The 27,623-nt window shown below is 35.1% G+C and overlaps 1 protein-coding gene across 6 annotated transcripts; it reads right to left on the reverse strand.

Annotated features, from left to right (window-relative positions):
- Positions 1–3,155: 3,155 nt before the first annotated feature.
- Positions 3,156–25,686, reverse strand: LOC127934711 (liprin-beta-1-like). 6 transcript variants are annotated; one of them, XM_052532265.1, is made up of 29 exons: positions 25,541–25,686; positions 20,316–20,399; positions 19,441–19,646; positions 18,692–18,778; positions 18,439–18,552; positions 18,107–18,238; positions 15,721–15,813; positions 15,478–15,570; positions 14,517–14,634; positions 13,983–14,027; positions 13,282–13,343; positions 13,107–13,191; positions 12,298–12,437; positions 11,055–11,161; positions 10,550–10,609; positions 10,271–10,331; positions 10,096–10,125; positions 9,666–9,837; positions 8,308–8,449; positions 7,547–7,678; positions 7,167–7,317; positions 6,919–7,030; positions 6,717–6,805; positions 6,358–6,480; positions 6,154–6,279; positions 5,626–5,814; positions 5,352–5,519; positions 4,341–4,406; positions 3,156–4,239 (listed from the first exon to the last, which is right to left on the reverse strand). In XM_052532265.1, exons 2-29 carry the CDS (start codon positions 20,377–20,379, stop codon positions 4,153–4,155), a joined length of 3,054 nt encoding a protein of 1,017 aa, XP_052388225.1. In that variant the 5' UTR covers positions 20,380–20,399; positions 25,541–25,686; the 3' UTR covers positions 3,156–4,152. The 6 variants fall into 6 exon arrangements, with proteins under 6 accessions (XP_052388225.1, XP_052388221.1, XP_052388228.1 ...); XM_052532261.1 differs by having other exon boundaries at positions 13,983–14,030; XM_052532268.1 differs by lacking the exon at positions 15,478–15,570.
- Between the last annotated feature and the right edge of the window lie 1,937 nt (positions 25,687–27,623).

The raw sequence follows: 27,623 nt of genomic DNA on the forward strand, positions 1-27,623 counted from the left end.
AAACCAGAGCATGTAGGATCCTGCCCTAATGCAAAGGTGAATCTGGTGCCACAGGCCTCGATGACATTTATTTATGCTAATAGGGGACTGTGGGAACAGGACTGGGTGGATCACAATGCTTAAAGGTCTCCACCGTTTGGCAAGGCTGCTGTGAGTTGCAAGGAATTCCCGCTGGAATGTGCTGTGGATGGACAAGTGCAAAGCTAACAAGCTCGACAGTTGATTTACTCTTCGGCCTATCCCTAACCCATCCGATCCATATGTTTAGAGAGAGCCTAGGATCATGAGGGATTTAGGAAAGACACCAGTGATAGTACAAGCTGGTCCCCTGATATGAACTCTAATTAAATATCTGTTTCAACTGTCAGGTGATATTTAACACAGTGTCAAAGAACAGAAGAAACATAATAAAAAATGCATAGAAAGCAAGCATAAATACTAAAACAATTTAAATGCTATCAAATGCTTTAGGAAAGATCTTGTAAAAGATTTGGTCATTTTAAATGACCAAAGTATCATAACAATGACATTTCAATAAATGCTTAGAATATAACAAAAGCAAGTAACAGTAAAATATTAGAGTATAACATCACCAGGGATTTGTTTAATATTATTAAACAGATGCTGATGGGTCATTAAAGCGGTTCTAATTCCAGCATACAGTATGAATACAGTCACAGCAATTTCATTAACTAAAGAGATGGTATCATTTAAGTTTGGGATTTGTAAGAAATGTTAAGGTCTTGTGCTCACCAAGGCTGCATTTATTTATCAGAATTAGAGTTAAAACAGTAATAGTGAAATGAAATATCACTAAAGTTTATATTACAAATATATATTTTTAAATAACTTATTCCTGTGATTCAAACCTAAATTTTCAGCAGACATTAATCCAGTCTTCAGTGCCACATGATCCTTCAGAAATCATTCTAATATGCTGATTTGCTGCTCAAGAAACATTTCTTATTACTATCAGTGTTGCAAATAGTTTAGTTATTTTCCGTCAATTTAATGCACACTTGCTGGAAAAAAAAATATTACACCAAATTTTTCAACAGTACTACTGATATAATACCATTTAGCAATACTTTTAAATATGTGTAAATGGTTTTCAGCCAAGTTGCACTGTATTCTTTGTTGACGTGCGCCATCTACTGGTTGGAAACAGCATATGGCCTGAATCATGAAACTGTACAATTACCTAAACCAGTGGTTCTCAATACCAGTTCTCATTTACCACTGCTCTGCACATCTCTTATCACTTCAGACAGTTGTTCTATTCCACCGTAAGTGCCCTGCGAAGTGGACATCACAGGATATTTTTTATTTACAGAGGTATATTACGTCACACTTCTCAAGTACGTTTCATTTAGCGTATTGTGGCGTAGCACAAATCGAAGTATGGACTTCCTGCGCTGAGGGAGTAAGAAGCAAAGGTAGGGACCATGACAATAAAATAATACTAACTTATAATGCTAAATAAAAAATTTGCAAATATGTCTAATTGGACAATATCCTTATTTCAGATACCACACTGGGTCAGCATCACTTGATCTTCTCATTCGTTTCATTATCTTTTTTATCTGGAGAGATTAGTAGACATTATGTGTATGCCACTAAAGCTTTTTTTGTCAGTATCAAATTGTTTTGCTGGTACAAAAAGAAATTAAAACCAAAATATAATGTCATGGAAACCACAACTATTTACAGTATATGTAGAGAAGTCTGTGAATGGTACCATCCTTAATAAGTCAACAAACCTCTACACTGATGAAGTAACTGAAGGAATCGATGTGCTGCTTAACTAAGAAACTAAAACAAAAAACACTAATATATAATAAATAAATAATAATAATAATTTGAATTAGAGGCTGTAAATGCAACATCATTCAGCATAATTCTTGCTGGATCATAAGAATGAATCATATGTATAAGAAGAAAGCATGACAGAGAAAGACATCTCCGCAGCATTCGATCCTGCACTAGCCAACTGAGGGATAGCTTTTTCCTTCAGGCTATCAAAGTAATGAAAAGTCAGAAGAACTAATACACCCTACAGCATACTCCCACAACACAGATTTTGTGTGAATTTGTAAAGTTTCAAATACTTAAAAAACAAAGTAGAAACCCTGAAAACTCAAGCTCCTATATGTAAAATAATTTAATATTAATCTGATTTTTCATGCTCCCGACTTACCTTTACCTACCTTCTATTTTATATCTGTTTCATGATTCTATTCAACTCATTTTCATACTCATACTAATATGTGATGTGATTTAAGTTTACATGCATGAGTGTTTCAGATCAGCATTTCAGATTCAAATATTTCTGGTAACATGTTGTTATCAGACAACCATGTGGTTTCTTTCATAAATCAAAAGGAGAGACTGAATGCAGCATAAAACAGCATTTAGAATTCCACAAATCGACTTTAAGATTAACGGCCTGCCTAAACTACATTTTATAAAAGATTTTGGTCTGTCCATGTTAACTGCAAGTTTCAGCACAGCTCCGTGGATAAATAAGCTTTAGTGCAAACTAATGAAATGTCATTATTGAAGTGTAAACTATGAACTTTGCTGAAGCAGCACACGGAACAAGTTGTCACAATATAATCGTTTCTTTTCTCCGCGCTGGTCAGGGTTTACCAATCTCACTAAAGCATGCATGATTAATTTAAGGATTTGTTATAATAGTTTTCATAGAGATGACAGAGGAGGACTTCCATCTGTATAACAGATAGTAATAATTTGCACGAAAACGATAATAGATTTCTTTACACAAATGTATTCAATAAGCCAAAAAACTTGTTGAGATTTGAATGCTGTTCAACAGAAGATTTCTTAATTGCCTGGTTTGACAATGGTTTCACCACAAAATGTTCTTACTTTTATTTTAATGTAAATATTTTTAATGTATTTTGTATGCCTGTGGTGGCAATGCCACAGCTGTACTGTGAAAACAATTCTTATGATAACTAGTATTTTTTTTGCGACAGCAATATTACTCTTTGTAAAAGGGTATCTTACAAATTTACGTTCATTGACAATCTTCATAATATAAAAAATTTCTGCTCTGACAAGTGACAAGTCATACACCTTTGGTTGTGGAATTAACCAACTGTGTAATTAATTGAAATGAATACACCAAACAATTAAAGCCTGCTTGCTTTCGGTATTTTATTCACCTTTAAAAATGAGTAAAAGTCAACAAAGTACAAACACGTAACTCTGAAATGTTTATGAGTTTCAATATATTTTCAATATAATTTTCAGCTGCTTACAATTTTGTGTACATGCCAGAATCGCATTAAAGATTAATGCTACATGATAGCCTTTACATAAACGAGAACATTATTGCTATCCTTAATTACTGCAGCAGAGGAAAAATAATTCATAATGAACAATATTTTGCTAATATTTTATCCAAATGAGACTTAAATAACATGCAAACCTTTACAAACCAGATGTAAAGTATATTGTTCTGCATGCAAATGCACAAAGCATAATGTATGTATTGGTTTGATAAACCAAAATGTACAGGTCAAAATACAACAAAAAAATCATTTTAGCTCTATTATATGTTTAAGACTGCAGCTGGATATATCATTAAAAAATATTGATGATCATTGCTAATTTAATTATTGGCAGTGTACAACTTTAATTTATCAACAATTTAATAAAATATATCTTTGATTTTGACTGAAAGTGTCCTTGTGCTCTTCTGCCACTATAATAACTGGCAAAAACAATCGGTCACAAATTTAGGCAGGCAGATGAAAAATAATGCAAGAATGCATACTGTATCTATCCAATGACCAGCAAATTACAGTAGGACTGCTACTCTTTTTAGTTCAGTTTAGTTCAAATCATATCACTTCGATCCACAAAAATGACCACTAACAATCTATAACACACACATAGGGAAGACATTCTTCCATCTACCTTTTTGAGACATTATTAAACAAAATGTTCTTAAAAGGCAATTGAAATACTTTAAATTGGTGTTTTTGATGAGCTGAGACGTGGTTCTGTTTGATATATTTGGCATTCAGATGGAGGTGCGTGTATGGAGGTGTTGGCAGAGGGATTGGCACAGTCATTTCCGATTAAAGCAGCAGCACTAGGGGCGAGAGTGTCCCTGCAGTGCCCTCAAACATTGGAGTCATCATCCTTCACACTGGCATTGGGGAACGACGAGGAGATCTCCTTGAAGAACTCATCCTCCTTCAGCATACTCTGATCACAAAAAACAGGATGCACAGTTTAGGCTCAAGCACACTACCGTATATATAAAGCAAGATATATCAAGTCAGATCAGATGCGCAGCTGCTTGTTACCGTTAAGTTGTTGATGCCCTCTGAGAAAGCACCAATCTGCCTTACTGTCCCTTCAGAGTCCTCCATCTGGGGATTGTGAAGAGGAACAATTTCATACAGGTGTTAATGATTAATCAATGGTCAATTTATTGTTTTTAATGATTTGATGTAAGGTTACTGACTTTTGAATAATTAAATGGACATATGGAATAATTGAGTTTTTTTTTTTATGTAAAAGAAGTCAATATGCTTACTAAGGCTGTGATCATATGACCGAAAATACAGTAAAATTGCAAAATATTATTATATATTATATAAAATATGATTTCCTATTGTAATAAATTCTAAAATGTAATTTTTTTGCTGTGATGGCAGAGCTGAATTTTCATCTGCCATTACTCTAGTCTTCAATGTCACATAATCCTTCAGAAATCAAAATTATTCTTTGCTATCACAGTAATAAATTACATTTAAAAACGTAGTACAATAAAAAAAATCATTCTATTAAATTGTAAAAATATTTCACAGTATCACTGTTTTTATTTTATCAAATGAATGCAAATTTTGTGAGCATAAAGATACTGCTTACAAAAACTTTTATTACTGCTTTAAAATATATTAAAAATAAATATCGGTAAATATTAATAATATAAAATATAAATTTAGGTAATTATTGATAATTAAAAAATTTTACTTATATAAAACTTAAATAAATTAAATGTTATTACATTTTTTACATATAATTCTGTTGGCTAAAACTTAAGGTGAAAACTAAATATTACATAAATATACAAGTAATAAATGTATTATATATTTAGATACATTAAATATGTAAAATATTTTAGTTAAATTATTACTGAGCAAAACTATCACGTGACTTTTGTGGTATTAAACGTTAACGATTAACCTGTCTATCAGACAGCCAGGTCGATCAGTGCCAGTGGTCACTGCTTTTCACACTGTAGAAAAGTGAAGCATCATGCACCAAAATGCACCATCATCCATCATGCACCACAAAGCTTCTATCACTACCTGGTCGAATCGATCTAGGTCATCATCATAGATCTGGAGCTCCATGCCTCTGTAGCCTTTCTGGAAGCTGCGTCCTTTGGGCATCTCCACATCCATGGGACAGACATACTCTTCATTATCCTCTTGCTTCTTCTTCCTACCAAACCCTCCAAACGCCAGCTTGTGTGGCTATATTTGACACAGACAGCATTTAAAATAAAAATATGTCAGCATTTGAACTACAAAATGAATGAAACATAAGCAAGTTCTGCAGTAGATGGTCTGGAGATCATACCTTGACTTTGGCCGTGGCGGTGAGCAAGGTGTAGTCTGGATTCTCTAAACACTCCTGTTTGAGTTGCTGAGCCTCAGAACCCACCAGCAGGTTGAAGTGAGTAGCCAGATGCCTCCGCAGCAGAGTCTTGTTGGGGGGAATATTCAGCAGCAAAGCCATTGTCTCCACATTGAAGCGAGGTTCCAGCACCTGAAACCACAAACAAAATTATGCCCATTTGATAAGAAAAAAATTGCACTTTTGCAGATGCTTTTATCTCAGCTATATTTCCACTTTAGCAACCTGGGGTTAACTCCTATGATATAAATGCATTTCACAGATGATTTTATCCAATGTGACTAACATTGCATTCAAGGCACACATTTAATCACTTCTTGCTTTCCCTGGGAATCAAACCTATGACCTTGCTAGCATCCTGGTTTATGGATCAACCCTTTCAAGCGATTAACTTACAACTTTTCAGGTTTCTAGTACAAATTTGAACCATTCCAACCAATAACCTTAACTAGTACAAAGTCATTCACTCACCATCAGTCCTCCATGTACTCCACTGCCCCTCAAGTTGGGTGCATATTCAGCCAGGTCAGCAGACCGCAGCCATTCCATCACACGGTGGTTGGTCCACTGAGAGACCTCAGCAGGACTTATGTTGTTCTGAAATAAGGATTGCTAGAATAAGTAAAAACAAAAATACAAGATAGCACAGATTAGAGTTTCGATCTCTCTTCCTACCTCATCTGAAGGTCTTCGCCGCAGACAGTTGGGGTCATAGCTGTTGAGTCGGAGCACCTGGATGGCTCTCTTAATACTGAGGTGATGAAGAACACTGCCCACTTTCAGAGACAACAGGTCATCCTGTTCAGCATGGACAGGAGAGAGTGGACTTGAAGCAGTTTACAATTCTCATTTATTCAAATAGAAAACATTTGAAATTGTAATAATTTTTCACAATATTAAAGTTTTTACTTTTAATCAAATAAATACAGCCTTTTTTTTTTCAAAAACATTAAAATCTAGTTTAACCTTTTATTCACATATTAAAACTTTCATTTATGTGTCAAAATGCAGTATTAACCAGGAAAAAGACTAACCACAGTCATATAGTGAAGCATCCGTCCATCCACACGTCCCTCGTCAAACTGAGTCTTGTACTGCGGGAGGCCAATGTCATCAAGCCATCCTAGAACAGAAGGTAAGGGGTTAAGAGATTCAACCGGATACATTCAGTCTTAGTTTTATAACAATTTTACAACAAATCTGATAATGCGGATAAAAAAAACATCCATTGCTTACTTGTCACCCATTGGTAGTCTAGTTTGCTTCTGTTGTCATCTTCCTCTGAGCCCAATGCCTGCAGGGCCAGCTGCAGTTTCTTCCTGTGCAGAGGGTGTTTTATTCCCAGCTCCTGCATAGAGAGGGCAGAACAGTCCTTAAACATGAATTTCAGACAGAAAACTGATTATTACCAGACTTAAATGTGGTCTTAAACATTTCGACACCACTATATGCTCTCATTCTGATTGTGAGTAATAAGAGCTCACTCTTTCCAGATCCTGCTGGGATGCCTGCAGGAGCGTCTGGCCTGAGGCGACCCACTGCCTTGCCAAACTCACGTACAACCCCAGTCCCTGCTCCTGCATCCAATCACACACCTGCTCCCGGGACCAGCGAGCAAACGGTGTATCCAGCTCACTGGAAAACACAAACAAGCAGATCTTAGAAGGTACAATCACCATACAGTGACTGCTGGAGATATTTGCCACAAAAATGTCACACTGGCAACATAATAAATGAGATTTTAATCAGGAACTGAAACTCTGGATCAATAAGTAACCTGTAACTCTGTCACCAGGGTGTTTCCCAACAGCAGATCTTTCCATTTTGAGAAGGAGCTCGATCCTGTGTCAATGTGATTACTGACCTGTTGGTGTTCTGCAGGTCACGTGACCAACCCAGCCTGGGTCCAGCTGTGGCTCTGACACCACCCCGTTTAAACTCATTTTCTGATAAGTTATCATCCAGGTTGAATGTGGTTGATTGACTTCTTCTGAGCCTTTAAAGAAGAAAGAAAAAGTCAAAGAATGTCATCAGTTCATTTATTGATACTGCATGCTTTAAATGTCCGACAAATTTGTCCACATTAGCTAAAAAAGTTTGCAACATGTAGGGTGATTTTGAATACATTTTAAAATTTTGTTCATGTAAAGAAAAAAGAAAAAAAAAACTTACATAGAGGTTTATATTAAGTAAATCAGAACATTCATAATAATATTGCAATATGATACTTATTTTTTTGAATAATATCACTTATAATATTTCTTTGAAATTAAAGTATTACAATAATATATTCTTTAAATATTCAGTATACAGTATTTTTATTTTTTTTTACTTTTATAGCATTTATTATATTTATTATAATTGAATTGGACAGTTTTTTTCATTTTAATACTTTTTTTAGTTAGTTTTAGTTTTTAATTTCATTGTTTTTTCTATTCAGCTTTAATTTATATTTCAGATTTAATAATTTTAGTACTTTTTAATTAAGCCTTTTTCAATTAATAAAACCAATGTTTAATAGTTTTAGGCTTAGTTAACAATAACAATGAGGGACATAAAATATGCTAGATAAGGAAAGACGCCAAGTGTCTGAAACGTCCAACCCTGCAGCTGTTTTAGACTCACTTTCCAAAGAGTGCTTTGATTCCTTTTGACTTCTTCTTGCCCTCTGGAGAAATGGGGAGAGTGTGTGTGCTGTCACTGTCAGCTGACCTCTGCGGCATGCCTGCCAGATCCAGATGGTCAGTGCCATCCCTCTCTGTCTCAGCTGTGCAAACAAACACATACACAAGAACAGAAAATGTCCTGTTGTCACCACAGCAAACTACGTTACCCATAATACCACAGGCAGTCGAGCATCAAATAAACTAAAGATTATGGGAAGGGAGAAAAAACAGGGCAGTTGTTAAGTTGGAGACCAGAGCAGTAAAAATGTCATGAATAACAGGAAGTTTAAAAGAAATAAAGCCCAAAAATGACAGCGTCTTCCTTGAACTACTGGAATCAGCATCATGCGGCAAGATTGCAGATGACTTCTCGTCCGGACTGAAGAACAAATGGATTTGGTTTATTTTAGGAGTGGAACCATGGAACAAAGTCACATGCTGACATGCAAGTGAACACAATGGAAGAAATATCATCTCTGTTATTGAATGAAACTAAATCCAGCCTGAACGTTCATTCTTATGTTAGTTTGCATTTGAGGGGAACATATAGAGTTGTGAGAACATGGTCAGAATATTTGAGTGCTGGGTAATGTGGTCGAAAAATAACATGCGATGACGACAGAACCTCTATATTCTTCCTCTCGAAGGACTCACGTTGGCTACCACATGAGCCCAATGTTAAAACAAATCTATTTTGACTATTATTTTGACAAGAGGACTTCAAAACACCCATAATCGCCTAAAAAAAAAATCATTTAATATCCCCTCCTGCTATGAAGAAAAGAAATGAAAATAAACCATCTTTGCTCCAAAATGTCTTCCTTTCTAAAGACTTCTGAATAAGGCTTAAAACTAAAATAACATTTGAAAAATTAGTTCCTTCCTACAATATTATGTTGTATACTGATTTTGATCATTTGGGTTTTCAGAATTAGTAAAATATTTATTGTATCTGTGTGTTTTGACTTTACATGTATTTAATATACTGACATTGAGCAGGAGCAGAGTTAGAAATGGTAAAACATGGTCAGAGAACCAACTGATTATGTGTGGAAATGCATCAAGGTAAGGGATTTTTCCTTGAAGGAAAGAACAAAATGAAAACACATCCAGGTTCTTTTCTCTCCTTCCTCAGAGAGGCCATTTGGCAGGTCTAGCCTGTAAATGGGTGTTTGTACTAAATTTGGGCACTCTTGACTCATGATGTTTTTATCTAAATTTATTTTTGGATGTTTTTTTTTTGTTTGGTAATTTTAGCTTTTTTAAATCAACTGTAACTGACCATGGGCATATCGATTTAGAAGAAAGAAGTCGTACCCAAATTAGGGGCACTAGCAGTCCTCTTCCCTCCCTTAATCTTGAAGAATCCCCGTCCAAAAGAAGATCTCATTTTCCTGGTGCCGAAGCTGTCATCCTCAGCAGTACGAGAAGAGCTTGGGGATCTGGGTGGAAGAGTTGTGATCTTCTTGAACTCATCAAGTTCATCGCTCTAAAAGTTCAGGAATTAAATATTTCAGATTATTTTATAAGCTTTCATGTCAAATAAGCTTATGTATGTAATATGAAGAACATTCCAATAATATAATGTAAATTAAAATAGATTTATTATAATAAATTCAAATTTAATATAACAACAGCAATTCATAATAATAATTGTAACAATAATTATGATTAAAGGGAGTATTACTAAAAAAGAGAGAGAGAGAGAGAGAGAGAGAGAGAGAGAGAGAGAGAGAGAGAGAATTACCTCTGGCTTCTGATCTACTGTTAACGGCTTCTGGAATTAAAAATTGCACAGACTTTTTTTTTTTTTTATCTACTTTTAAATCACTTTAAATATTCAATATATTGCCTAACCCTAATAAAAACCTTAAAGATAAATACACTTTTACTACAGCTCTGATTGAGACTTTGAAATTCACCTTTTCACTGGCTCTTTCATCAAGGTTGCCCTGGTTTGCTGATTTTGTGACCTCTGAAGTTCTAAAGCATGAAAAGACATTATAACCATCACTCTTTCCAACATTCAGATGCTCATAACCACTTTGTAGCATCAAACCACTTTAAGGTTTCTGACTCACACATTGAGACACAAAGTGGCATGAGTGGCATTTCAGGTTACCACATTTTTTTTTTTAAATACCTGGCAAATCAAAATGTGCCATTTTTGTGAATGAACTCCACCTGACACACATACTCACTCGGGACTATCATCTAATGGGGTCTTCAGGGACTGAGTTGGCTCCTGACACTCTTTCTCACTACAAAGGACAAACATACGAGCATTGGGATGCAGAGGTGGTGGCAAAGCATGATGGGTAAGCAGTGGGGTGTATAGACGGACATGCACTGATGTGTTAACAGTGAGAGAATGACACTTTAAACACCATAGAAATGATGGGATAGTATAAATACGGTGACATGGTCATGAACTCTGATATAGATAACAGGCATTTCAAAGACTAGAAAGGATGAAAAGAGGATATGAACATGAAACACACGAAAGGAAAATCCTTTAGAGGTGCTAACGCTGAGGATGGGATGCTTGAATGCTGTAACATAGGTGGGACGCTTTGGGACATAAATCTAGAGCCACAGATATGATTTAAAATAATGTTGGAGTGTCCAGATTTTATTAGATGATGATCCTGCATGAAAAAACAACTCAGCAGACAAAAAGATGTGTTTTAATGTCCTAAAGTGTACCTTGATGACTGCATGTGTTCCAGGCCTGAATCGTTGTCTGCTTTGTCTGGGGATGTTATATGTACTGTGAGCGATGGCACTTGGAGTGTACTGACAAATGTAGTCGCCTACAGAAGAAGAGAACATACAAAGATAATTCAGACCAGTGTATTCTCTACACCAGTATCTTTCAAAATGCAAACCCCTGGAGGTCCACCTTTCTAGCATACAAATAAGCCTTTTTATTAGGGATTTTTGTTTGTTTGTTTGTTTTATTTATTGAGCACATTTGAAAACAACCATGGGTTGACAAAAGTGCTGTATTGAACATACATTTACCAATAAGGATATTAAAGTACATTAATATAAAAAAAGGAAACGTTTTAAGTCATCGTCACCTGTTCAGGTAAAAATTTAGATCTGTAAGCATAGATTGAAAAATGGAAAGAGAAGGTGTTGTTTAAAACACACAAATAATTTACAATTTAAAATGCAGATTTATTTTGTAATACAGGTATTGTTACAATTCACAAACTATAAAAAAAAAAAAAAATGTTCGGTGAAAAACATCTGAAATAAAATCTAAATATTAAATAAAAAAACTTTGCAAATAATTGCAAATTAAAACTGGTCACCTTGGTTTAAGTACTAATACCACTAAAACTAAAGCTGAAAATAAAGAAGATTTTTTTATAAATCTAATAAAAATGACATTCACATTAATACAATTTAAATGCAATATTAAAACAATATAAAAAATGCTATACTAGCAAAAAAAAAAAAAAAAAAAAAAAAAGAAAAAAAAAAATAGAATAACACTGATTACATAAATTGATTTTATTCACTCAGTTATCAGAGTCCTTGGCTCAAAACTTTCGAGTGCATTCATCATATTCCAAGGATCCATCACCTCTGAACAGTAATATCTGAAGACATTCAGTCACTCCCTGACAAGTGACTATCTGCGTCTTGGATCATCGGTGACAGTATGAGCCATAGGCTGACAAGCTGTGTGTCCTGCAAGTGTTCAATTTAGCCTTTAGCTTGAAAAAACAGAAGCAACACAACTTTGCGGAACTGTCAATCAGCCTGTGTTGCTCTAAATTAAGGATAATTCTAGTTTGCAGTGCAGTGATTTCAGATTATGCAAGCCAAAACAAAACATAGGTTTTTAACAAAGATGCAAACTAGCCACAAACGGTGAACTGTATAACTTTGTGGGAAATATTATATGAATTTTGTTTGTCTGAAAAGAAAATTGTACCTCATTTTGACCCCTCACAGCAACTTCCTCTGCGTAAGAGAGCACAGACTTCTCTGTGTCCATGGAGACAGAGAGGGGGGTGGACATGGAGAGGGAGCTGTCACTATTGCTCCCATCACTGTCTCCTTCTTTGACTTTATCTGATGACAAACACAGGAGAGGAGGGAGATTTGATCATTAGCTCGGAAAACGGCACACAACAAGTACAGCCTGTCACTTAACAGCAACACATTAAAGGATTCAAATAAGTGGGTGAATGTATAATATAATATAATATATTAATTTCTCATTATTGCATTAGTTTTTTTTACACTTTTGTTTTTACATCACCATGTACGCCTTCCACAACATTTAATTTACAATTTAAATAATGCATTTTTTGTATTAAAGTGTTGTTACAGTTCACAAATTATTAAAATAATTTTGATTAATTAAATAAGGCTAAGATAAAATAAAATTATAATATAAATATTAGATGAAAACTTCAGCTTAAACAAAACTTAAAAAAATTTAATGAAAGTTAGAAATGTTGCCTGACAACTAACTGAAATAAAATGAAGTGCTAAAATTACTAAAACTGAAATAAAATAAAGGTTATTTTGTTTTTATTATAAAAGGACAAAGGCACATAAAATTAATAAAACTAAATAGTATTCAAATAAAAACAAAATAAAACTAGTTCAATTGTATATAAATTCAAAGCTAGTTCAATTGTATATAAATAATACAAATAATACTAATTACAGGAATGACAAACACATTTCATTGACAACACTTTGGAACTTTTATTAAAAAGCTAAATAAATCACCTTTTCTTCCTTGTGCTGTCATGACCATCTCTTGTACTTTCTTGTAACGCATGAGTGACTGTCGCAACTCTTCAATCTTGTGATCCTACACAAAGCATCATTAACAGCATTAAATGCCTGGTTCCTTCATGATTTTCAAAAGCAATGGGAAAGGAAGCTTATGACTTAAAACTACCTTCTCCTCATTTGCAGCCATCAACGACTCCATTGCTTTCTTCATCTTCTGTACTTCCATATCTGCAAAGCACAGGCTTAGTAAACTAAAGACTATTTCATAAACTCTAAAGGGCAAAGAAACATCAAGACTCAAGTCTGACATTAAGCATCACAAACTGTAGACAGACACATTGAAACTGAAATACAACAGTGACCTTCTGTGACAAATGTGAGAAATGTACACAACGGAAGCGAGGAGGAGCTTGTGGAGAATAAATGTGAGCGTATGCAACCACAGATAAGAGTAGATGTCCAGCCTGTTATGAGGAATATGAACATGGGCAATGCACTATAATGGATGGAAGGGGTGAAGAAATTAACTTTGGGGAACAGGAGGTGTTACAGTACGAGGTGACAGGCAAAAAACAAACAATAATGTAAATGTGACATGCCAGATGGTGACCACAATCTGACTTTTGTCAGGGCTACAGCATAAGAAAGGATTGTTATTCATTACATCTTTCCCTTTCCTATAACTAATATATTGTATTTTTAAATCCATTAACTTCCTGTAATTTGCACTACTTTGTTTCATAGAAAAGCAAGCTTCATGAGTACGATGCCTAAACATGCAGGCACAAAAAGTAAAAAAAATAGTACAAAGATTAAAAAGCTGACAAAGGGATGTATGTGTAGAAGGTAGACATGGAGTCCCCTTACGTTTCTCTTTGAGCCTCTTTTTTAATGTTTCCTCAGTATGGAAAACTGCTTAAGACAGAGTAATAATATTAAACGTGTATATATCAAATAAAAATACATAAGAGAAAACAAAAAAATCTAAATAATAAACCAAAATCTAAATAAACAAAAACTAAATAACAAGAGAAAACAATGTAATACATTTAATCAAAACAAAAAATAAAAAAAGGCAAAAACAATGAACATAAATAAAGACACATTGAAATAAACAAAAACAACAACAACAAAAATACTAAGCAAAAACTTAAAATATCAAGTAAAAAACAAAACAAACATCAAAAGCATATCAAATCAAATAACAAAATAAACTTTAAAAAAAAAATAGCAACTGACTGAGCTTGATCTACTACGGATTTTATATTAAATTATTTAGTACATCATCACAGAAACATAATGCATAATGACAAGACAAAACTAGACCCCTCTAGAGCATGCTGGGACAGGCAATACTGTGATTACTAAAAGTGTGAATAACAACAGCTATGCATGACCCACCTCTCTCTGTGCTGTCTAGGCCTGCAGGCGTTGGGGATCTGGACCCTGTCTCATCCTGCAGCCTCCTCAGATCACCATCTCTGCCATCCAGCTGCCTTTTCAACGTAACCAGCTCCTCCTAAACATTAAGCACACATCTCACAACTCTGATCCAAAGTCTGGACGACGTCTGAAATTAACAGGTTAAACACCCAGTAATACCAAACCATGCAGTTACTAATTACTATCAGAAAGTTCAGTACATAGCACTTGCAAAATGAAAGTTAAACATAATTACTTGTTTTTTTTTTAATAGTACAAGCATGCAGATTTATCGGATTATGTCGCAAATAGGCAAATATTAAATTAATCAATTATATAGGTGAATACCACTTCATCATCAAGATTACACATTCAAGAACTTCATTCAAGAGTTCAATACATTGCCAGGGTGGTAGAGAAAACTACAGTAACACAATCATGCAAACTTCACACTGAGCTTTTCAAACCTTGTGACTTAACTATATATGCTACAGTAAGAAGCAGTAACAGAAATAGCTTCTTGTGCATTATAAAGCAGTCTGAAATTTAGCTCTCCAGGCTTAAACATCACATAGAGCCTAACACTAAAGCAGATCTTATACTGGTGCCACTGCTTAGAGAGGAGGGCAGATTTAATGAGTAGCTTCCAAATCATGATGAGAACTTTGTCTGTACATCATTGTGCAAAATGGAGGGCTATGGAGCTCACAGTCAAGCTGAGACAGTTAAAGGTTTGATACTGTAGTGAGTGACATGAGATAATAGGCTCATTAACAGTGGTCTCAGACTGTATTTTGACTCTATATGTAAAATGTTTAAACCTTAAACTAAATCTGGATACAACATGCCAAAAAGCAAAGTTACAGAGCAAAAAATAATAATAAAAAAATAAATCTCTGGATCACAACCAGAAGCAGTAACCACCCTGAGGTATTCCGACCTTGAGCGCCTGGATTTTTTGTTCCTTCCTCTGTTTCTCATACTGCATCTGGCCCATTTTGAGTTTCAGGCTAGAGAGTTTGGCCATTAGCGACTAGCGGCAGAGAGGTTAGCCAAGGAGGAAAAGGAAAATAGACACTTAAAGATAACAAGAGAGACAAAAGAAGAAGAGAATCCCTATGCAAGCCTAAAGATAGTAACATGTAGATGTTTTCACTTGTAAGAAACTAGCGTTGAAACTCACCTTAGTGGATTTCAGTTTCTTCTCATACTGTAACCGTTCATTCTCCAACTCAGAAATGCGATATCTCAGTTCATTAATCTCCAAAATCAAACCCTAAAAAGAAAAAGGCAAAAAATCTCCATAGAATTTCACAAAGTGTCTCAAGCATTTTAGCAACAACTTGTTTTTCTAAAAAAAAAATAGTATTAGTATTTGTTTAATAATGTGAAATATACTGTTGAATGGGTTAAAGTTAAACTGGCATATGTATGCTGTCGATTACCACACACACACACACAATAGTTACAATAAAAAACAAAACAAAAAAAAAACAGGGTCATTAATGCACAGAATCTAAAAATATTAATAATCTTTTCTAAACACTCACAGATTATCATGGCAATATTCTAGAAACTATTTTGCTTCAAAGGGCTTCAAAGAGAAGCCAGTTCTTAAATTTTAAATGGTTTGTTTAACAAACTGATTAGGTATTCAATATTTATTTACAAGCATAAAAAAAAAAAAACAAGAATATAGTGAAAACCATCCATTCAGCACTCAGGCCTTTCAGGGCCAAACTCTTTGTGAGGATGTCTAGCATTCAAGCGTGGATTTATGATTCAATAAACAACAGCCAGTTGTAAACCCTCATTAAAATACAGACGCTTGGAGCAGTGATCCGGAAAACTCAAAGGACAAATCAGAATACACTACAGTTAAAATTTTTGGGTCAGTACAACGGTTTTCAACTCTGATGATAAGAAATGTTATAATAATAATAATAATAATAAGCATTTTATAATGATTTCTGAAGGATCATGAAACATTGACGACTGAAGAAATGAATCACTGCTGAAAATTCAGCTTTGCCATCTCAGAAATTACATTTTAAAATATATTTATTTCTATATACATATACAATATATTTATTAAAAAAAAATGGGTTATTTTAAATTGCAATAATATTTATCAAAAATAATGTTTTATTGCATTTTTGATCAATTAAATGCAGGCTTGGTAAACATAAGAGACCTCTTTTTAAAACATTTTTAAAAAATCTTACCAGCCACAAACTTTTGAACAGTAGTGTAGATATAAAATATCTCAAGCTACAGTAGTTCGGATTCAGTTCAAAATCTAAAAAGACATATTATACTTTAAGTCTTAACAGGATAAAAAGACGACATTTTGGGAAACAAACTGGAGACTCGCTGAGACAGTAAATTATGTGGCAGCAAAATAACAGGAAAGAGCAGAAATTATTTTTATTTTTGAAGAATGTGTTGACCGACCTAGACCAAACACACTTGCCAGTGCACAGTTTAAACCATAAATAATTTGTATATATGTTCAATAATACTCTAAGAAGAATGAAAAACACAATCACAAAGAAATGTCTGAAATGGAACGTTTGTCTTCAACAATGAGAGAAAAGCTGTTTTCTGTGGCAGACTGTGAACACACAGGTGCAAAGACTGGTTCATCTTCATGACCCTAATCTGAAAACATCCTCTTGCTTTTCACCATTTTTGGATGTTGTCTGACTCAAAAACACCTGCTAAAGTGATAACAGCATTTCCCAAGCCTAAATAAAACATGTTATGGACAAGAACCGAGACAAGCTGGTCTGGAGTTCTTAAGATAATAGCCTGCTTTGCATCTAGTATGAAATGACTAGATTTGAATGAACACGTAAAAAAAAAAAACTTTCCGGTTTGCAGTTAATTTGTGCCAAGAAACACCCACTTTGACAGGAAGTGTATTTGTGAACTAAATGTCAGAGGCCAAACATGGTTTAGGACAAGTTTATCTGAAATGGTAGAAACCACTGATGTGTAAAACGATTCCAATGGATCCCAACACCCTCTTGCTGAGGACCCTTCCTACACCCATTCATCCCCATAGTCCATTCATAGTCCTTAGTGGCAATGACTGCTTTCTAGAGAGAAAAGAGGCCACCTAAACCAATCTTTGGAGAGGAAATGGTATCTGGTAAAGGCTGTTTTTGCATTTACCATTTTGCCGAGACAGCAAACAAAGCTGAGAATAGTTAAAAGCCCAACATTCCAGTGCACTGGAACGGACCACTGTACCACAACATGACGTGATCGGTAGATGTCTGAGCGCAAACAGATCGCGTTGTTGAATGCATGTCTTTCTACTTCAGGCTTGTACAAAAACAAACGGTTGACTATAGGGCAGAATCACAGTTCCAAACAAATATTCAAGTAGATTTCCAGCAAACTACAATATGTTAAAGCAGTCAAAACAAAAGAGCTCTGTGCACCAAAGGCAGAGTCACAAATTAACCATTGAATGGCATTAAAATAAAAGCAAAGCCACTGACATTTTCAAATAAAGATATCATTACACGATTATTTCCCTCATGCATGTGTATTTTTCTTACCTCACTATCTCCAAATCTGTCGTCAAAATCTAGTCTCTCTTTCTCAATGGCTGTTAACTTCAGCTTCAATTTGGAAACCTCTGCCATAAGCTCCAGCTTCTGAGTCTCAAGGGCTGATCTGCACAAGAGTTCCTAGGAACAAGAGATAAAAAAAGGAACATGAACAAGGAAAATCCACCTTATGAATACATTTAATGAGCTTTTGCTTGTGGACAGTATAGTGAAGAAGTTATAGAAAACTACAGGCTGAAAATAAGCTTTCCTGTGCCAAATGCACTTGACCCAACTGCCATACCATGTCTCTAATATAAAAGAAATATCTTTAAACCCACCTGTTGCAACATTTCTTCAGTTGCATTAAGTTTATCCCGGTGTTCATCAAGGCACAGGTCTAGGTCCCTTATCTTTTCACCCTGCGCCTCCACTTGATCCGTCAAAACACTTACCTGCAAAGAAAGATCATTTTATTTAATTAAAATAATATTTTATTCACAAGAATGCATTAAATTGATCGAAGGTGACAGTAAATGCTAAATAAATGCTGTTCTTTTAAACTTTTTATTTACCAAAGACATACAACGTTACCTGAAGCACAAGCGATTCTTTATCACTTTCAAGACGATTAAGTCTGTCCTGGTAAACATCACCGGTGATTGAAATGTGTCCATTTGACTGCCCAAAAAATATATATAGAAAATTTTTTTATTATTAAAGACTTCTGGAATCCACCACAACATGTCCTGAAACAGTTAATTTTATGCTTTTAAAAGCAAGTAATTCTGAGAAACACAGTGTCTCTTCAGATTCAGAGTTTTCATGAACCATGTATCGTGCCAACAAAATGTAAACATTCAGTGAACGAACATAATCCAGATAAACCGACTAAATATGGTACTATGTGTTGTCTTTCCCTTGGCAGTTGTTCAATTTGTCTCAAGACACACACAAAAAAATTATTATGTAACTAATATCTTGAGGCAATGATAAAGCTAAACTGCACTGATGTCTTATTTATGAATAGAACTACTGAACATGATACACTAATAACTCATAATAATAATTTAAAACACTGAACCCTTATTACGTCAGAATGAAATTTTATATAGAGCATTAAACTGAAAATACTTCCAACAAGCACAAACCTACACATAACAGTTTTGACTGTCACTGAAAATAGACTATGGGCTAACGGGAATATATACTTCCTATAAATAAAAGGAAATATAAATAACCACGTACTACCTTACAACATGGCAACACATAGTATGTTAGGTCATGTTCAAATCTAGAGTAGACACTGTGAATTCCAGAGTTCTGGAATGTGGTGTATGTACCAGGTGACCATGCAGCCACTCCACCAGACTATCTGCAGTAGAGTCTGGGATCTGACAACGCAAGCTCTCTCTTTCCTCAGTGTCCATGAGCTCCAGAATGCCCCTGAGGTCCTCCAGTAAATTGAGGGCTCGCAAGCTGCCCATGAACGGCGATGTTGGGGACTGACAATCAAAGATGCCATTGGAGTAGTCCAGAGCTTTGGAGCCTGAGTGCCAAAGACAAAGATAAATAAAAGCAGTTATAGGGAGCTGGTCATGCTTTTTTATTAAAACAATAATATGTGCCAAACATTTTGTAGAGCAATACATTAAATGCTTATGAGAGTCAAGCAATACAAAAATAAGAAAATATTTTACAAATTTAGCACAATGTATGGGATTTAGGAATTGAGAAATCATTATAAAAAACAGAAGTATCATGTAGTGTGGAATTAAAGATAGTATGACCTTATCATAAAGCATGCTGTGGGCGAATATCCACTCAAGTTCTAAAGTCACAACCAGGGCAGAATAAATGCTTTAATTGCTAAAACCTCAGGAAATCATGTGATCTGACAGGCGACTCCAACTTGAAATGTCAGCCTTGTAATAAGCTAGTAATAACTTATTGCCAGACCATTTGGTCAGGGTGCTAATATCGGTCCAATCTTACTCTATGTAAAACTTAGTGAGGTTTCATGAAATGAGTCTGTAACATTTTCTTTGTAGAACTGCAGAATATTTCCAATGTGGATAGAATGAACATATTTACAAATGAAGTTAATTATTTTGTCAGGTTTAAATGTGGAGGGACCGTTGGATTTGGGATAGAGGTTTCAATTCACTTTTAACAGAAATGTTGAAAAAGCTACATGAGTCATTGGTAACAATTTTACCTGCTATAATACCATCCATTTGCTCCAAGGCTGCTGCCAACATGTCACTGGCATCAGACATCATCTTGTTCAGCTCTGTTAATCCTGAATAAAAAAAAGAACTAACAAAATAAATATAGTAAACAGCACAAAATGCATTTTGACAATCTCTTAACACAATAGCAGCCTTTTGCAGGCTTGGGCATTGAAGTCGTCAAAACTACATATCTGAATGAAGAAATAGATACAATTGTCTTTTGTGTTTGACACATGACTAATGTAATTTAGAAAAGTATTACACAGTCACCAAAACTTTGGGTAGAACTGAACAGAATTTAGAGACCGATCAGAATAACATACACAGAGGCCGAATATACACAAAAAAGTGACCTACTGTTATTTTACTATTGTTTATATACTATTATAATATTTATTATATTTTTTTTTTTCAGTTTTCATTTTAATTTCAGTATAAGTTTACTCTTGTTATATGATTTTGTCATTTATGTTCTTTCCACTCATTTATATTTAGCTTTTATTTTCATTTTCTAAATTTATTTTTGTTATCTGCCATGGCAGCTTTTTGAATTTTCAGTAATTTTGTTTAACTTAATTTGAATTAATGTTAGCAACACTGATGTGAGCACACAAACTATAATGCATGAAAGTATATTTCTCAACCCTTCCTAATCATCTTCATATCTAACTGCACATTCATCTGGACGGGGTCTCCCTGTGATAGTCCCAGAGAGAAGAGCACATCCTTTGGGTGAAAGGTTGGCTGGTTCTCAGCTCTCTACTGTTCCCTGGGTAACACAGTCAAGCTCCAACCATTACCCACAGATTTTAAAGAATAACTGAGCCATTTATTTCAATTAATGGCCACAGTGCTTGTGCTGCTGGGGACACTGGGTACTTTGTCGGGGGACTAGCAGGGACACATTGTGAGACCCTTTTGGCTCACGGCCCGATAGCACATCGGCAGCATTCTCTCAGTTTTAATCCTCGAAACAAGGAGGTGAAGAGACACCCCGTCATGTTCTGATATCCCATCCACCAATGTTAATAAATTTCTCTGCCGTAATGCACAAACACAACATAGGCCAAAGGTTAATTTACAGATCTGAAAGAAGGGAAAGTGTGCTATGCTAAGTGGTTATTCGGTTTTTCTGTATAGAAATGCCTTGTGATCTAAATAAGAGGAGCTACTCAACCATTTGAACTCATTTAAAGAAATATGTAAAGCATAAAATCACAAAGCACCACTCTGAATTTATGTGTTCTGGTAAAGGACTATCCTAAAGGCATTATACAGTGAATAAGCAGTTAATAATGCTTTCAAATGTGTACACAGGGATTATCAGAGAAAATTTGCTTGACAGCAAGCCATTATAAGGATCTCAAAACATTGGGATTACATTGACCATGATCTTACAGCACCAAACCTGTTGTCATAGTGCTAAATATTGTCAGAGACAGGTTTCTAATGGAAAACAAACTACTTTTATTTCATTATGTTGGGTGAGTTTCCTCTAGTAAGGCCAATGCAAGTTATAAAAGGGGACTGAGTCCAAATACATGTATGCACAGGCTTATTTGAGAGTGACATCTGTTAGTAAACAAGTTTGTAAATCCCAAACACTGACTGTGTTAATGGAGCCATTCTGTTAGAAGAAAAGTGGATCAAACACTTTCCTCTGAAGAGTTTTCAGAAGATAGATACTATGAAATCAAGGTCAGAGTAAACTAACGTGCTTCACTAGTGTGTTATTTTTTCAACAATTCTCTGATCCAGTCAACTATTATGGAACATTTCAATCTGGTACCTTAACTATGTAAATAACAAATCAAAACCTTGTGTGGAGACTCCTGTTATGTCTACAAATGCTGTGCTATACAAACATCACATGGGTCACATGTTCACTCAGCACGATTTGGATCATTTTTTCCTGCACATTTCTAAATAGTTCTGTTGATCTACATTATGTTATTACTATTTAAAGTTAACAAAGCAGCAAACAAGAACTAATTGGAGATCCTCTCTCTGTCTGGAAAGCCTTTTATTATGGGCCAACAACCATACAGCATAGACTCAAGCTAAGGAAGCTTTGCATTGCAGATTATTTTCAGGGCTGGAATTTCCTCTCATGGTGAGAACATGGTGGCTTCCAGCCTATGAAAACCGATAACATGTTCTTCATGAAGCTCGTATTTCCTCTCTGAATTGTGTGAAGTCAAACAGAGAAGACTTTGGGTTCAGGCCTATAAACATCAAAACAGTTTATGTACATGCAAAAACATCATGCAGTATTTTTCTAAAAGCACAGACAAAGGAAAATCTTCAAGTATGTGTTTCAACAATCCCTGGAACAGATCTTATGAGAAGACATGCCAATAATGACATTAAGTGGGAAGAAACTGATTGTGAGACATGAAGCCGATCCTTTGTTTGGAAATATTTTCTTGAACACAAGCCTGTAGGAGAAATTGACAATAGGAATCAGTTGACTTTGAACGTGAATAAATATCACTAAAACTGTTCCCTAAAAAGGGCTCAAGATAGCATAAAAAAAGTGTTATGAATATGAACATGAGAATAAGGGAAAAAACCCTAATGGCTTCTCAAATACATCACTCGGGCACTTTAGGGCATCGTGTGTATGAACTTTATCTGCTCCACACTGCGAGTCGTATTAGCTACTATCCCTCTCTGAAGATCTGTGACTGACTGACAGAAAAACCTCTGCTGGCACATGATGATGCTGGGGAAAAATAACAGCCTTCGGGTCATTCATCTCAAAAGAAATAAAAGCATTTATGGCAGACGAGCCATGTAAGCCAGCAAATTTGCCTCAAGTCAAGCTAAAGCAAGCACAGAAGCATGCCGGAGTCATGGGAAAGACATCATTAATGGACCTGTAAGCACATGTTCATCAGATAAATAAATATGTAAGCCAAGCTTTCTAGTAAATGCTGATAGTAATATTTAAATTTTTAAATGTATGCATTTAGCAGACGCTTTTATCCAAAGCGACTTACAGTACATTCAGGCTATCAATTTTTACATATCATGTGTTCCCGGGGAATCGAACCCCCAACCTTGCACTTGCTTGCTTGCTAGCGCAGTGCTCTACCAGTTGAGCTATTATATTGTTCCTCGAGCACTGCTCCAGGTGTGTGTTCACTATTCACTTCTGTGTAGGTGCACTTGGATGGGTTAAATGCAGAGCACCAATTCCAAATGTCATGACTTTCACTTTCACTTTCAATAAGTTATCATATACAAAATCTTTCAACACTGATAAATGCAATGCCTGGTTTCAGGTGGATGCAGTCAGAGGTGATTGCAGCGTTTGAGCCAAGCAGAGAGTTATAAAAGATGTTTGAAACACAAATGTGCACAAGCCTTCAGCCCAGCCTGTGCATGTGGGAGGACAGCCCCTGCTTACAACAGGCTCATTTTCTTACACATGTCAGAAATAGAAATTTTGTTTTTGCTTAAACTTAACTCCACATATTTGTGGCTATTTTAGGCATCCCTAAGCAGAGTTTTATACAGCAGTCAATGAAACACTACCACTGATTGTTCTCACCCTCGAAACTTCTAAAGTGGCACCCATCTGACACTGATCTGAAATCACCAAGCCAAGACATCGAAGTGAATATGATGCATTTTACTTAACATAACCACAAGGTACAGAGAAGGGATCCCTGCCTGTATTGAGGGGCCTTTCATATGCTAACTATAAACATAAAAAGAATTCCACACCGCTTAGGTAAATGCACAGATGTGTTCGCAAATATCATAGAGGATGAAGGAAAAACACACGTGTGTTTTAGCCCTTCAAGATGGTAACTAATTTGTTACACGACAAATAAAGATGGCTGATGAAACCTGCAGGCTTACTCCTGGGCTGCCAACACAAGAAAATATTGCTCTTTGAAGTCTTTCAATGGAGGCAGTTACTGTAAACATTTCATTTCATAATTTCACAGATGTGTGACTGACATGGACCTAAATTAAATATTCAGAACAGTTACAAGGACAAAGCTTAAAACTACAAAAACTACAGAAACGACATGTAAAAAGGAATTAAATGTGCAATTTTGAAGTAAAAGGTAAATCATACTTATTTTTTTTTTTTTACAGCGTAGTGGAGTTAACTCACACTTCTTGTCTTTACTATAATATTTCTGAGAGGCGGTTTATTTTATACCTTAAAATGCTGGCAACAAAAATAAACACCTTTATTAGTATAAAAAGGCTAAAGCTGACTGAAAGACCTAACGATTCAAGAAACAGCAAACGTGTAAAAAAATATCAAAACATGCATTGGCCAAAAAATAACTGCTTAAATATTTAACTATTAATTATAATATTATTTAGATTTTCTTTTTCGTAGGGTTCACAAAAGTTGTTTGAAAAAACATACAAACGACACAATTCTCCATTTGTTACTGACTTGATTGATTATTGATATATAACTTTTTTAACAACGTCGAGTGTGACAACTTGCCCCGCTCTCCCTATGCTCATCCAAAAACGTACATGTTGCTGCACACACAACAAACTATTAAAAAGATCGTTTAAAAAGAGCAAGTAAAAGGAGGTCAAACCTATTTCCATAGACTGTACAGCTGAAAAGTAACAATTAAGTTCTGTAAAACTTTGTATCAGTCCAGATCACAGGTGAGGATGCGGTTAAAGAAATGAAACTCGTGTAACAGCAGCTCTTGTTCTTCTGTGGCTACGTGGAATGTGTGAATCACTTGAAACCACAGCTGTGACTTAAATACCAAGTTCTGCTCTTCAAGTTACACATTATTTATTAAATTAATAAAAATAAAAATAAAAAGTTTCAGATATAGCTTGGGTATTGTCTTAAATATTGCACACAATCACTACAAACAACTTTATCGATGCGGATTGCCGAGTATTAGCTACCTCATACACGTACATACATAAATGCTGTCTGTATTCCATCCCTTAGGCAATGAAAAAAAAATATCACTAACTTAAGTGTAAAGTGATGAGAATATACGATCATAACTACGCACAAAAACAACTTTTAGTTTTTTTTATATTTCTGTCATCTACTTTAAACAACAACAACAACAATACATTTGTGCACAATTAACGTTACAAGCAAGTTTCCCCACTCGGGCAAGTTTAGGAAGCCAAGTAAATTAACAAAGCACAAATATTTATCAGCTGTTCTGACAAGAAGTATGCTGCGATTTCTTACCAAATCTGGACCGCCGTCTAAAAGTGTGAAATATTAATCCGTGGACGCTTTTCCTAGGCTTTTAATGTCTTTACGAGATTTGCTCTTTCCGTAGTTGGTGTTCCCACCTCGCCAGCGCCATGTCGACAATGAAAGTGGGAATGTTGGACGTCACGCCACAGACAGGGACTATCCTACTACGTCGAAGGCGGGCTGCTTAATATTCATAAGCCATGTCTTCACCATTGGATGGTCACTGAGCTATCTAATTAATATTCAAACATCTTTTTTCGCCATAGGAAGTGTATATATTGCGTCACCGCTATCTAATTAATATTCACACTATGAGCGATCACCGTAGTAGCATTATTAACGCATAAAAGATGTTTGTTTGAGTAAATTTGGAAATACTTCACTCATAAATATGGTGAAACGTCAAAAAAAAAAAAAAAAAAAAAAAAAAAAAAAAAAACAAGGGACTTTGAAAGTGTTCGTCATAAATCAGCCACATTGTGTTGATATGCGGATATTTGTGTGAGGGTTATAGGTTTAGGTAAATGTATAAAAACAATTACCCATATTAATGTATTAAACATTTTTGTCTGTGAGATAGCCTCACTGATGTAGTAAAACCAACAAGTGTGTGGCACTAAAGTAGAGAATGAATAATGAATTTTTGCTCAGATCTCTTTATTAACCTGTCGTTTAATCTTTTTTAATCAAGCACACTATTGCCACCAAAGCTACATCTTTATGCCATAAGCGTTCCTCTGAAGTCAGACTCAGCTGTCAGTAAACAGCTGCTGGAATAAGGCATGCAAATACCAACTGCAATTTGACCAGACCAAAAGTTTTCTGAAGATTCTCATGAGAAATGCAGAAGAATGCTGCAGAACACAATTTTACAATTATTCATTGTAGAATACAGACAGTAGGGAACCGAAACTGAGACATCAAGTATATTATATTGTTTCTGTACATTTAGCTTAATATGTTAAAAAAAGATTGCATGTAAATTAACTCCAAATAAAAGCTATAACATGACACAAACATCGTTATTTCAGTATTTTGTAATCAATGGGCTAATCAAACTCAAACTCAAAAGAATATTGCTTATCCAAATACATTACACAACTTAAGGAGGTGAAACTAATATTTAATTAATAATTGGTTTTTCAGTAAATGGTCTGTAACTCTTGTGCTTGGCAGTGAAGTATAACATCCTAAAAAAAAGCATTATAAGAACTTAATAAAAACAATTTACGCTAGCTATTTAGATGTATTTTGTACACTCACATGGAAAGGATAAAAAATCTGATAAATAAAAAGATACATGACTTGAGGTGTTCAGAAATTATTTCAGAAGAATCAATCAGTCAGTATAAATATGAAATATGCACCTATAACATCAGAAGTAAAATTAATTTGAGTGTCATTGATCGCATCAATATATAGGACTACATTACAGCAATAGTTCACCCAAATATAAAAATGAGCTGAAAATGGATTCACCCTCAGATCATCCAAGATGTAGATGAGTTTGTTTCTTTATCAGAAAATATTTGGAGAAACCTAGCATAACATCATTTGCTCACCAATAGATCCTTAGCAGTGATTGATAGATTTGTTTCTTGCGAACACACAGCTGTTTGCTGCACAAGATGTTAACTGATGGACTGGAGTGGTGTGGATTAGATTATCGTGATGCTTTTATCAGCTGTTTGGACTCTCTTTCTGACGGCACCCATTGACTGCAAAGGATCCATTGGTGAGCAGGTGATTTCTGTGGGTGAAACATTTTTCATTTTTGTGGTGAACTGTTCCTTAAATTCAATATAATCATACTGACTAATGCATGAACTTCTCATCTTTAAGGTTATAATACAGCTTTAAAGTACTGCATGGCCTTTGGGAGGCCTCTCCATCTTCACTGTGTTTGGATCACACTCCAACATCTCTCTGATCCATTCATCATTCAGCGCGCCTTCAATGAACTCCTCCTGACTGATAACGGCTATAGAGACGGAATGAAAAAGAATGACATAAGGAGACTGTGCTTTCTAGTGCAGTTTAGTGTTTCAAGAGTGGTTGAAATAACTTTGGC

This window comes from Carassius gibelio, chromosome A18, assembly GCF_023724105.1.
Source record: "Carassius gibelio isolate Cgi1373 ecotype wild population from Czech Republic chromosome A18, carGib1.2-hapl.c, whole genome shotgun sequence".
In the NCBI taxonomy this organism is placed as follows: Eukaryota; Metazoa; Chordata; class Actinopteri; order Cypriniformes; family Cyprinidae; genus Carassius; species Carassius gibelio.